Genomic DNA, 13,504 nt, shown 5'->3' on the forward strand with positions numbered 1-13,504 from the left:
TCCCTAATCTTACTGCATTTGCACACACTGTATACAGATTTTCTATTGGCTTATTGACTGTACGTTTATCCCATGTGTAACTCCGTTGTTTTTGTCGCACTGCTTTGCTGTATCTTGGCCAGGTCGCAGTTGTTAATGTGAACTTGTTCTCAACTGGACTATCTGGTTAAATAAAAGTGAAATAAAAAAATATATATAAATGTTGATTTGATTTGCCTAAAATGCTTTTGTAAAAGATTTAAAGTAAAATCCTTAAAATAAAAAAAGTGTTTGATACTGCATTCAAATGAAATTGCACTTGAGCAGTAGCTTCGAGAGGTCATGACTGCATTGAAGTCAGTAGAAATGTCTTTAACTCAAAGTCCACAAATTCTATGGTGCTTTACAGGACTTCTCATTGTAGCACTTTATTTTATGGTAAATAAATGACCACATAGATAAATGGTAATTACACTGTAATAACCCATTTGTTACACTACTTTGTACCAGAATAATAATTGGAACTCCCTAAATCTTATAAGTTGTTAAAGGGTCGAACAAATAAACATCATAGTAATGATCATTTATTTAGGTAGAGAATTTTGGCAGTGAAGACACACAGAAACTGAGTTCATTAGAGAAAATTCACAAGTGTTGCATGAGAATCAACACAGGGAGAATCGACCACAGTACATCAAATTTAGTACCGAATGACCAATAACAGTCCAGTACACTGCTCAGTGAGATGGCCAGAATGTCAGTATTACAGAATGATGGAGAGAATAGATGAAACGTAGGAGTGTATATGGTAGGGACCACAGTAGGGACCAGTTTCACTGTGTGGGTTAGACAGGTGGAGGTGTTAATGCTGGTTAGGCAGTGTGGGAGAGATGGTATCTGTGGGATTCCGTTAAAAGGGGGGTGGGTGTCAGTGTGTAGAGGCCTCGGCACAGGAGGAACTGAATTAGTGTCAGTGTGGGCTAGTGTGAAAATGTAATTCATATCGTCTGTGACAAACTATTGGGGGTGAGTGTTTGTTTGGGTGAGGCTCGGTGCACAGGGAGCTGGCTGTTCAGAATGTTGTAGATAGAAAAGTAATGTAAGAACGGGCATGTCTATTCTGAATGACAGTCTGTTCTGCACAGTACATTTCCAACTGAACATCCTGTAAGAGGTTCGGCACACATTACAGTTCCTGCAAATAGAGTACAACGCAATACGTAAATGTCGTATTGTTCAAAATGGGCGGTTTCTTTTTTGCCTGCTACGCAGATTTTCACTGCTCAAAGTTTGAAATGAAACGTACTATTCCTTACCCCCTGGTGGGAGGCACTCATGTAGATAATGAGGCTGTATCACGCCAAACTCACTTGGTTAAAATGAAACCAGAAACATAGTTCCTCTTTCGGCACAAAGTTGTTTCTCTTCACAAAATTATCATCAACTTATAAATTGCAACAACATTTGTTTTTTTAACAAGCACCAGTTCTGGTATAAATCCTTGAAAACAAGTGATGAATGTACAAACGCCGTTTATAAACTTTCAAACCGCAACATTTTCTCAAAGCTCCATGGAAAAATGTGTAGCTACAATTGTAAGAAATGAACTTTAAAATAAAAAAAAGTGACACCAAGAAAAGGGCTCTAAAATGCTGACCCACGGCCACATTCAGCCACGTTGACAGGCTGAACAGAATCGGAATTAACATACAATTTAAAAACGTCCTCAGTCACCCTCTACAAGTTTGATTGACATACACTGGTGTACAAAACATTAGGAACACTTTCCTAATATTGCGTTGCACCCCATTTTACCCTCAGACCAGCCTCAATTTGTTGGGGCATGGAGTCTATAAGGTGTTGAAAGTGTACCACAGGGATGTTTTTGACACTCAAACCGGTGTGCCTGGCACCTACTACCATAGCCCATTCAAAAGGCACTTAAATCTTTTTGTGTCTTGCCCATTCACCCTCGGAGTGGCAAACACATAATCCATCTCTCAATTATTGCAAGGCTTAAATATCTTTAACCTGTGTCCTCCCCTTCATCGACACTGATTGAAGTGGATTTAACAGGTGACATCAATAAGGGATCATAGCCTTCACCTGGATTCACCTGGTCAGTGTCATGGAAAGAGATGTTCCTAATGATTTGTTCATTGTGTGTGACACGGTTTTCTGCCTTGTAAAAAAAAAAAACGAATCAAAGAGAAACTAAATTATACTCCATTTTGTTCTGAGGTGAAAAGAGTTTAAGATTAGGTCACTCATTCCATCTACTTCCCTCCTCCCGAAGTCACCCAAACACTAAGAAATGTATTTCTATTAGGACTGCTAATCAATGCGTCAGGCAGCGCAATCCGGGCCTCACATAGAGCCCCATCTTATGTGTCACTACACCATAGAGGTGAGATAGGACAGCTAGACAATATTAAAAAGGAAATAACTTGTTAAAACCAAGTAGTAACCTATCACACAGCTCACAATGAGGTGCAGCCCCACGTGGTACACAGTGGACAGGAAGGCCACAGTCTGCTACTGGTGTGGGGGAGGGGGGCACAGCAGTGGGGGTCCGATTGGGGACAAGGGAATAGGTAATTCAGAGTCTACCTCATTGACTTGAACTCATTCCCCATGTTTGGTCCTTGTCAGTCTCCCAGCATATCTGGGGGGGGCTGGAGCACTGTACAGCAGTGCAGCAGGAAGTCAAAGTTGGCTGAGGTGTTCATGGCATAACACAGGCTTACTAGGATGATGCAGGAGGCCTGGGTGTTTTAGGCAAGGGACATGGCCAATAGGAAGACCAAGCGACAGTACATGCAGGGCGGGCCAGGCTGTGTTTCACTCAACGGGGAACTGGCTGCTGAGGAGTCAACTCCCTGGAACAGTCTGGTGACAGAGGGGAAATGGTCAGGTAAAAAAAGGACCATCTGTATGGGTCAGATACATCTAATATAAACATTTAAAAAACACTGATAACTGATTCCTGTTAAAACCTGTCAAAGACAAAGTTTACAAATCTGATTGAATTCCTCTGACTACAACACAATGTCTATTTCAGGGTAGATTTATTTTAAATATATGTTAGTTACAGTAAACCTCATAGGGGGAGATCAGTGTTAGTCAGGTCAATCGAGCAGACACTAAGATCATTAATGACTAACTAATTAGTAAGTTAAGAACAGGTTGTAAATGACTAACCTGTCACCTATTCTCAAAGTTGAAGAGCTCACCTTGCAGGGAACAAAAATAACAGTGTGAAAGACTGAACACTGGTAACACGCTGTGCTGGTGAGACAAACAGAGGTGAAGGACTATAAAAACTGCCCAAAAATACTAATGAAACACATGCTCTAGATGCAAAAAGCAGTTAGTCACAACACATACAGGAGAAGTCTCTACAACAGTCACAGTCGGGGGAGCCTCTATTGGGTGCACGTGCTTGAATTTTTTTTTTTTATGGGTCTAATTGTACAGACATGTCATTTAACAGTAAAAATGTATTACATTTTAATGTGGCAAGAACACAAATAGTAATGTGGTCATCTGATTATCTAGCATCAATCATCATGTCACCAGAATAAAACCCTTGATATTTATTGGAAAGGGGTAACAAGCCTTTCCAATAAAGCATCACCACACTGAAGTTCATCATAACTCATTTAATCTATAGCCTAATAAACTGCATGCTTTACCGAGTGGGAAGACCACACCATATAATCGCGTAACTCCACATTTACTTCAATTTGATGGTTATTATATAAATATTTGCACATAACGGAATTTCTATCATAAATTCTCATAATTAATTTTACCGACAAGATCCACCTTGTCGAGAGTGTTTTGTTTTGTCAAATTGGAAAGTTTGCCAACAAATTAGGTGTTTCCATCAGGCCTGTCGTGACCTTTATCTGGCATGTACATTACTCACATGAAAAGGTTGGATGGAAACCTGGTTATTGTAAAAAAAAAAAAAAAATTTAAGAAGAATTCACTTAAATCAGCTACCTGCAGCTGTGCACATTCATCTACTCAAAAATAATTCCAGCATCCATTTGATGAATGGAAATCTGTTCCAAACACCATAATGACATTCATCGATTGCTATTAGGCCTACTACTAGTGGATGCCAAGTTTCCCCAAAAATGTTTTTTTTTTTTTTTTAAATACATGAAATGTTTCATAAATTTCCTTCAATACACAAGTGGCTGAATCTCAGCGCGAGCAAACCAGCATATCAGTCTGTGTAGCCCATATATCCAGTGCTGTCTCGCCCAAAATACTATGACAGGTGCCATTTCGCTCGCAAGGATGCTTTCTCCAGTGAGATTGATGCGTTATGCTCTTGTCTTTGTCTAATTATAAATATTTAGAGACCCCCCGCTCCCCAGTTTGCCTATTCAGGGAATAGATCATCCCTGTGGCTCCCCTGTAATTCGCACTCCTTGATTCTAACATGGTCAGGTCTGTCAGGAAGGTGCCCAGGTAAAGTATTGTCCCCTGCAGTGCACCCTGGGAAAAGTAAAAGCATAGGATAAACAATACCACTACATCTGCAGCCACTGCCAAGCTTCTCACTTTGACCTCCCTCCTTAAAATGTAAACACAAACAGGGCCTTGAACACAAACTGCCAGTGGCTTGTAGCTTGCTCCATCTCTCACCATTTCATTTTTCCTCTGGAATCGTTTGTGAGTGTGTTTCTGGTGCTCCTTAACACAGCCTACCTGATTGGCAAACTTAGAGGTGCCCTCCTGTAGTGGAAAAAGTCAATCGCAGTAGTGATTTGATATTTACACAATCAATTAAATCATAAATCAATCAACCACTACACCAATAGCCAAACCTTCTCATATAAAATTGTATTAATTAATAGAGCAGTCTCTCACCCCCCATCAGCAGCTCTCGGCTCGTCAGGTAGTTGTTGTGATGTGAGAAGACGTCTGATAGCTCCTCAAACGTAGACATGCTGTCTCTGGGGGAATTACATAGAGAAAAGATTAGAACTAATTGGGAATGCATTGGAACTCCTCCACATAAGTTGTGACTAATCAGTTCATATGCATTCAGGTTGTGAAAGAGACTCACTTGGGCACCCAGGACCAGGCCCTCTTCAGTCTGTAGAGTGGGTTGGATTGCAGTGCAGACACAATGGCACGGAGCGAGGAGAAGTTCTTAAGCATGCGACACTCCTGAGCGATGTCTATCCAGCGCTTGATGACCCGTGCCCTGAGAAGCGGGTGGATCTGGCGTCGGTGCAGTATGGTGCTGACCACACACGCTGCCACAGCGTTGAACTGGGTGATGGTGGCACGGATGGTGGGAGCACTGTGTATGTTCTGTTTCTTATCCCTCTGGGACCAGATGGAGCCCAGGCAGTGGTGAGGAATCACCTTATTGAACAACAACTGGAAACAGACAAACTAATTAAGCCGTGTTCACATTGGCTTAATTTCGTAGGTGGTTTGAAGTCCGGTAGAAATCTGATTCCATGTCCATGTGACTTGTGTCTGAACGGTCAAATCTTATATATTTGCCCTCAAGTTGTTTTTAGACTTATTTGTCATATCTTGTTGCTTGCTAGCTACTCTAACAGTTTGACAAGAACATGTGGTAGCTAACTAGCCTGTTAATTGTTTACAAACAAATTAATGTGCTAGAACGCTAAACAGCTACCTAGCTAGCTAGTTGATTGCTGTGGCTAGCCAAAAATAATTTGTTTTGAAAGTTGAATCAACTTATCCTGAGCTTTTAAAAAAGTGTTCTTACACCATCATTTTGAACATTCAAAGCAACTGGGAAGATTCCATGTCAGGCATTGTTGTCACCTTAGCTTTCTACATAACCTCTGAGTAATAGGATGCACGAGCACCACCACCAATCAGCCTACACCACTGCACACACCCATCATTACTATGACAACTAGCGTAGCCATGTCAGGAAATGGCTGCTGTCTGAAAACAAACTAATCCGATTTGGTCACTTGTAACTTACTGTTTGGACAGTACGTAGTCCAAAACGGATTTGGAAAAAAAAACTGATTTTAGCATTAAGGCCTGCAGTGTGAATAAGGCTTTAGACAATTAGGTTGCGTTCATACAGGCAGCCCAACTCTGATCTTTCGTCCACTAATTGGTCGTTTGACAAATCACATTATATTTTCACATCAGATCTTTTCAGAGCTGATCTGATTGGTCAAAAGACCAAACAGTGAAAATAAGAGAATTGGGCTTCCTGTCTAGACACAGGCATAGTATTAAAACACTTAAACGTATATATATTGTGCATTGTTCAAATCCCACCTGGGAATCCATACTCCCACCCAGACCCCCTCCCTCAGCCTTTCTCTTACCACATCCATATAGGTCAGTTGCTCTGCCACCAAATCTGTATCAAATGACATGAAGTCCTCCTGGACCTCAATCTCCACTTCCTCATCCTCACACAGGCCGAAGGAGCGTATGCTGTCAAAACCACTGGAGAAACCTACCAGGAGTAATGATCAGATTAATGATGGAAGGCCAAACATGGAGATCAAATCAAAGTTTGTCACGTGCGCCAAATACAACAGGTGTAAACCTTAGAGTGAAATACTTACTTACAGGCTCTAACCAATGGTGCCAGAAAAAGGTGCGTGAGTGTAGGTAAGTAAAGAAATAAAAACAGAAAGACATTTGAAAAAAACAGTAGCAAGGTTATATACAGACACCTGTTAGTCAGGCTTATTGAGGTAGTATGTACATGTAGGTATTGTTAAAGTGACTGTACATATATGATGAACAGAGAGTAGCAGAAGCGTAAAAAGAGGGGTTGGCGGGTGGTGGGACACAATCCAGATAGCCCGGTTAGCCACTGTGCGGGAGCACTGGTTGGTCGGGCCAATTTAGGTAATATGTACATGAATGTGTAGTTAAAGTGACTAAGCATAAGATAAACAGAGAGTAGCAGCAGCGTAAAAGAGGGGTTGGGGGGGTGGCACACAATGCAAATAGTCCGTGTAACCATTTGGTTAGGAGTCTTTTGGCTTGGGGGTAAAAACTGTTGAGAAGCCTTTTTGTCCTAGACTTGGCACTCCGGTACCGCTTGCCATGCAGTAGTAGAGAGAACAGTCTATGACTGGGGTGGCTGGGGTCTTTGACAATTTTTAGGGCCTTCCTTTGACACCGCTTGGTGTAGAGGTCCTGGGTGGCAGGCAGCTTTGCCCCAGTGATGTACTGGGCCGTACGCACTACCCTCTGTAGGGCCTTGCGGTCGGAGGCCAAGCAATTGCCGTACCAGGCAGTGATGCAACCGGTCAGGATGCTCTCGACGTTGCAGCTGTAGAACCTTGAGGATCTCAGGACCCATGCCAAATCTTATTAGTTTCCTGAGGGGGAATAGGCTTTGTCGTGCCCTTTTCACAAATGTCTTGGTGTGTTTGGAACAAACTAGTTTGTTGTTGATGTGGACACCAAGGAATTTGAAGCTTTCAACCTGCTCCACTACAGCCCCGTCGATGAGAACGGGGACGTGCTCGGTGCTCCTTTTACTCTAGTCCACAATCATCTCCTTTGTCTTACATTGAGGGATAGGTTGTTATTCTGGCAGAACCCGGCCAGGTCTCTGACCTCCTCCCTATAGGGAGTGTCGCCAGCAAACTTAATGGTGTTGGAGTCGTGCCTGGCCATGCAGTCATGGGTGAACAGGGAGTACAGGAGGGGACTGAGACATGCATCCCTGGGGAGCTCCAGTGTTGAGGATCAGCGTGGCAGATGTGTTGCTACCTACCCTCACCACCTGGGGGCGGCCTGTCAGGAAGTCCAGGATCCAGTTGCAGAGGGAGGCGTTTAGTCCCAGGATCCTTAGCTTGGTGATGAGCTTTGAGGGTACCATGGTGTTGAACGCTGAGCTGTAGTCAATGAACAGCATTCTCACATAGGTGTTCCTTTTGTCCAGGTGGGAAAGGGCAGTGTGGAGTGCAAAAAAGATTGCGTCATCTGTGGATCTGTTTGGGCGGTATGCAAATTGGAGTGGGTCTAGGGTTTCTGGGATAATGGTGTTGATGTGAGCTATTACCAGCATTTCAAAGCACTTCATGGCTACGGACGTGAGTGCTACGGGTCTGTAGTCATTTAGACAGGTTGCCTTTGTGTTCTTGGGCACAGGGACTATGGTGGTCTGCTTGAAGCATGTTGGTATTACAGACTTAATCAGGGACATGTTGAAAATGTCAGTGAAGACACCTACCAGTTGGTCAGCACATGCCCGGAGCACATGTCCTGGTAATCCGTCTGGCCCCGCAGCCTTGTGTATGTTGACCTATTTAAAGGTCTTACTCACGTCGGCTACGGAGAGCGTGATCACACGGTCGTCCGGAACAGCTGATGCTCTCATTCATGCCTCAGTGTTGCTTGCATCGAAGCGAGCATAGAAGTGGTTTAGCTCATCTGGTAGGCTTGTGTCACTGGGCAGCTCGCGGCTGTGCTTCCCTTTGTAGTCTGTAATAGTTTGCAAGCCCTGCTACATCCGACGAGCGTTGGAGCCGGGGTAGTATGATTCAATCTTAGCCCTGTATTTGCCTGTTTGATGGTTCGTCGCAGGGCATAGCGGGATTTCTTGTAAGCTTCCGGGTTAGAGTCCCGCTCCTTGAAAGCGGCAGCTCTACCCTTTAGCTCAGTGTGAATGTTGCCTGTAATCCATGGCTTTTGGTTGGGGTATGTACGTACAGTCACTGTGGGGACGACATCCTCAATGCACTTATTGATTAAGCCAGTGACTGATGTGGGGTATTCCTCAATGTCATAGGAAGAATCCCGGAACATGTTCCAGTCTGTGATAGCAAAGCAGTCCTGTAGTTTAGCATCTGCTTCATCTGACCATTTTTTTTAAAAGACCGAGTCACTGGTGCTTCGCTTCCTGCTTTAATTTTTGCTTGTAAGCAGGAATCAGGAGGATAGTGTTGTGGTCGGATTTACCAAATGGAGGGCGAGGGAGAATTTTGTACGCGTCTCTGTGTGTGGAGTACAGGTGATCTAGAATGTTTTTCCTCTGGTTGCACATTTAACATGTTGATAGAGATTTGGTAGAACTGATTTAAGTTCCCCTGCATTAAAGTCTCTGGCCACTAGGAGCGCCGCCTCTGGGTGAGTGGTTTCCTGTTTACTTATTTCCTTATACAGCTGACTGAGTGCAGTCTTAGTGCCAGCATCTGTCTGTGGTGGTAAATAAACAGCCACCAAAAGTATAGCTGAGAACTCTCTAGGCAAGTAGTGTGGCCTGCAGTTTATCACAATATACTCAACTTCAGGTGAGCAAAATCTATTGACTTCCTTAGATTTCGTGCACCAGCTGTTTACAAATATGCACAGACCGCCCCCACTCGTCTCAGGGCGTGTGCTGTTCTATCCTGCCGGTGCAGCGTGTATCCCACTAGCTGAATATCCATGTCGTCATTCAGCCACGATTCCGTGAAGCATAGGATATTACAGTTTTTTATGTCCCGTTGGTAGGATATTCGTGATCTTACTTTGTCCAGTTTATTGTCCAATGATTGCACGTTGGCGAGTAATATTGATGGTAACGGCAGCTTTCCTAGTTGTCTTCTGCGGGTCCGGACGAGGCATCCGGCTCTCCATCCTCTGCGTCGCTTCCTCTTGCGAATAATTGGGATGTCTGCCCTGTGGGGTGTTTGGAGAATATCGTGGAGTCCTGTTGCTGCGGTTGTTGTTGTTGAAGAAATCTTAGTCTAATCTGAGGTGAGTGATCGCTGTCCTGATATCCAGAAGCTCTTTGTCTAATCCGAGGTGAGTGATCGCTGTCCTGACATCCAGAAGCTCTTTGTCTAATCCGAGGTGAGTGATCGCTGTCCTGACATCCAGAAGCTCTTTTCTGCCGTAAGATACGGTTGCAGAAACATTGTGTACAAAATCATTTACAAATATCGCGAAACTCCCCCACATAATAGCAAAATTGGTTAGGAGACCGTAAAACGGCGGCCATCTCCTCCGGCGCTATCTAATAAAGGTATTTTTAGAGAGAAAGAGAGAGATAAAAACTAAAGAATTGAGAGGATAGAGTACTAATTAACTAGATATCTTACTGTTCACCCACCCTCTGAGTCTACATCCAGACTGGCCTCAGCCTTCAGCTGCTCCAGTAGACTCTGGGCTTTACGCATGGGCTCCGATCCAGGCAGGGCCCTCTGTAGGTAGGCCATCACCCTGTGAAGGCAGGGGTAGGATGGAGGCTCCTGGAAGTCCTCTCGATACTGGCCCATCCAGGCTCTCAAGATGGAGGCAAGGGCACTAAGGGGGATGAGGGGCAGCAAGAGTCAGGGAGGGCTGCTGGGAGTAAGCTGCTGCTGACAGAGGGCAAAGCAGACAGGAAAGCTACACAGTAACAACTCAACTTCACTTGAATCAATATGGAAATCAAGCGAAGACAGACCAAGTAAAGCAGGAGATGTTGAGAAATCTTACATTCGAACGGCTCCTTTGGTTTCAGAGGTTCTACATTGCTCAGTCTGTCCTTCACTATCCTCTGGAATTCCATACCTGAGAGAAAGACAACAAAAAATTCAGCACCACTATCTACCATCAGTCTAAATGCAGTGAAACCAGTAAGTCTCCTCAGCCTCTTCATATAGAGCAGTAGTGTTCTTCAACCATGGTTCTGGAGAGCCACAGTCTATACACACTTTGTCCCAGCTCAACACTTACACATACGTGACTTCATCAAAATCATGTTGATTATTGAACCAGGTGTTATAGCACTATGACTGGGACAAAAGCCTGCACACACTAGGTCCCACCAGGACCAGCTGTTGTCAGCTCCTGCTATACACTCTAGCCACCCTGTGCCCCCAGCCCAGAACCAGACGTACTTGTCTAGCAGTAACTGCAGCACGGTGTGTGTGCTGGCGAAGGTGCGGTATGTGGACAGGAAGATGCTGGTGTAGGTGAGGTCATTGCCCCGGAACCCCGTTAGCAGGGTCTCTACCAGCCGCTCCAGAGTTCCAGCACGGATCTTCCAGGTTTCTAGCTGACTCACCGTGTGGCCGGGTGGCAGCCGGTCCCCCGCTGCCTGTGACGAGACAAGATGGAAAGAACCAGGGATATTAGAACAATGAGAACGGTGAAAGAGGTTGAGACAAAGGCACCCTATATTTACATTTTTAGGCAGATGTGTCAGGATATTGTCTCTGCTGGGAAAAAAGGGAGAGGGCGAGGGAAAAAAGGGAGAGGGCGAGAGAAAAAAGGGAGAGGGCGAGAGAGAAAAGGGAGAGGGCGAGAGAAAAAGGGAGAGGGCGAGAGAGAAAAGGGAAGGGCGAGGAGAAAAGGGAGAGGGCGAGAGAGAAAAGGGAGAGGGCGAGAGAGAAAAGGGAGAGGGCGAGAGAGAAAAGGGAGAGGGCGAGAGAGAAAAGGGAGAGGGCGAGAGAGAAAAGGGAGAGGGCGAGAGAGAAAAAAAGGGAGAGGGCGAGAGAAAAAAGAGAAAGAAAAAAAGGGAGAGGGCGAGAGAAAAAAGGGAGAGAGAGAGGGCGAGAGAAAAAGGGAGAGGAGAGAAAAAGGGAGAGGGCGAGAGAAAAAAGGGAGAAGAGAAAAAAGGGAGAGGGCGAGAGAAAAAGGGAGAGGGCGAGAGAAAAAGGGAGAGGGCGAGAGAAAAAGGGAGAGGGCGAGAGAAAAAAGGGAGAGGGCGAGAGAAAAAAGGGAGAGGGCGAGAGAAAAAAGGGAGAGGGCGAGAGAAAAAAGGGAGAAGAGAGAAAAAAGGGAGAAGAGAGAAACCTTTGTGCTGCTAGCGCTACAATAGGGAACTACAACAGGTGACCTTGCTGAGGCGTAGGCTGGCACGCTGCTGGGTGCAGGGGAGTGTGGAGGCATAGCAACTCCTCAGCTGGACAGGCCACCCCGCCGTGCCTCGCACACGCAGCAGGAAGTCAAAGTTTGCAGAGGTGTTCATGGCGTAAAACATATTAGCGGTGTCTGGAATCACCAGTTCTGGAAAACGAAGGATTTTTTATGACAATATTAAATCAAATCAAATCAAATTTTATTTGTCACATACACATGGTTAGCAGATGTTAATGCGAAATGCTTGTGCTTCTAGTTCCGACAAAATAGGAGCAAGTAATCTAACTAACAATTCCAAAAAAACTACTGTCTTATACACAGTGTAAGGGGATAAAGAATAATAAGGATATATGAATGAGTGATGGTACAGAGCAGCATAGGCAAGATACAGTAGATGATAAAGTACAGTATATACATATGAGATAAGTATGTAAACCAAGTGGCATAGTTAAAGTGGCTAGTGAACATGTATTACATAAGGATGCAGTCGATGATATAGAGTACAGTATCAACGTATGCATATGAGATGAACAATGTAGGGTAAGTAACATTATATAAGGTAGCATTGTTTAAAGTGGCTAGTGATATATTTACATAATTTCCCATCAATTCCCATGATTAAAGTGGCTGGAGTAGAGTCAGTGTCATTGACAGTGTGTTGGCAGTAGCCACTCAATGTTAGTGGTGGCTGTTTAACAGTCTGATGGCCTTGAGATAGAAGCTGTTTTTCAGTCTCTCGGTCCCAGCTTTGATGCACCTGTACTGACCTCGCCTTCTGGATGACAGCGGGGTGAACAGGCAGTGGCTCGGGTGGTTGATGTCCTTGATGATCTTTATGGCCTTCCTGTAGCATCGGGTGGTGTAGGTGTCCTGGAGGGCAGGTAGTTTGCCCCCGGTGATGCGTTGTGCAGACCTCACTACCCTCTGGAGAGCCTTACGGTTGAGGGCGGTGCAGTTGCCATACCAGGCGGTGATACAGCCCGCCAGGATGCTCTCGATTGTGCATCTGTAGAAGTTTGTGAGTGCTTTTGGTGACAAGCCGAATTTCTTCAGCCTCCTGAGGTTGAAGAGGCGCTGCTGCGCCTTCCTCACGATGCTGTCTGTGTGAGTGGACCAATTCAGTTTGTCTGTGATGTGTATGCCGAGGAACTTAAAACTTGCTACCCTCTCCACTACTGTTCCATCGATGTGGATGGGGGGTGTTCCCTCTGCTGTTTCCTGAAGTCCACAATCATCTCCTTAGTTTTGTTGACGTTGAGTGTGAGGTTATTTTCCTGACACCACACTCCGAGGGCCCTCACCTCCTCCCTGTAGGCCGTCTCGTTGTTGGTAATCAAGCCTACCACTGTTGTGTCGTCCGCAAACTTGATGATTGAGTTGGAGGCGTGCATGGCCACGCAGTCGTGGGTGAACAGGGAGTACAGGAGGGGGCTCAGAACGCACCCTTGTGGGGCCCCAGTGTTGAGGATCAGCGGGGAGGAGATGTTGTTGCCTACCCTCACCACCTGGGGGCGGCCCGTCAGGAAGTCCAGTACCCAGTTGCACAGGGCGGGGTCGAGACCCAGGGACTCGAGCTTGATGACGAGCTTGGAGGGTACTATGGTGTTGAATGCCGAGCTGTAGTCGATGAACAGCATTCTCACATAGGTATTCCTCTTGTCCAGATGGGTTAGGGCAGTGTGCAGTGTGGTTGAGATTGTCT

At 45.1% G+C, this 13,504-nt stretch overlaps 1 protein-coding gene across 1 annotated transcript in view; it reads right to left on the bottom strand.

The window, feature by feature from the left end:
- Positions 1-386: 386 nt before the first annotated feature.
- The window catches only part of LOC112239493 (ral guanine nucleotide dissociation stimulator-like 1), a 30,509-nt gene continuing 17,391 nt past the window's right edge, over positions 387-13,504 (bottom strand). The window contains exons 12-21 of the mRNA XM_042327849.1: positions 11,780-11,949; positions 10,839-11,038; positions 10,435-10,509; positions 10,067-10,260; positions 6,330-6,463; positions 5,066-5,385; positions 4,867-4,952; positions 4,642-4,731; positions 3,181-3,212; positions 387-2,868 (exon numbers count right to left, since the gene is read on the bottom strand). Of these exons, the coding sequence (XP_042183783.1) occupies positions 4,718-4,731; positions 4,867-4,952; positions 5,066-5,385; positions 6,330-6,463; positions 10,067-10,260; positions 10,435-10,509; positions 10,839-11,038; positions 11,780-11,949 (1,193 nt within the window). The 3' untranslated portion in view covers positions 387-2,868; positions 3,181-3,212; positions 4,642-4,717. The remainder of the gene's footprint in view (positions 2,869-3,180; positions 3,213-4,641; positions 4,732-4,866; positions 4,953-5,065; positions 5,386-6,329; positions 6,464-10,066; positions 10,261-10,434; positions 10,510-10,838; positions 11,039-11,779; positions 11,950-13,504) is intronic.

This window comes from Oncorhynchus tshawytscha, linkage group LG01 (assembly GCF_018296145.1).
Source record: "Oncorhynchus tshawytscha isolate Ot180627B linkage group LG01, Otsh_v2.0, whole genome shotgun sequence".
Classification (NCBI taxonomy): domain Eukaryota; kingdom Metazoa; phylum Chordata; class Actinopteri; order Salmoniformes; family Salmonidae; genus Oncorhynchus; species Oncorhynchus tshawytscha.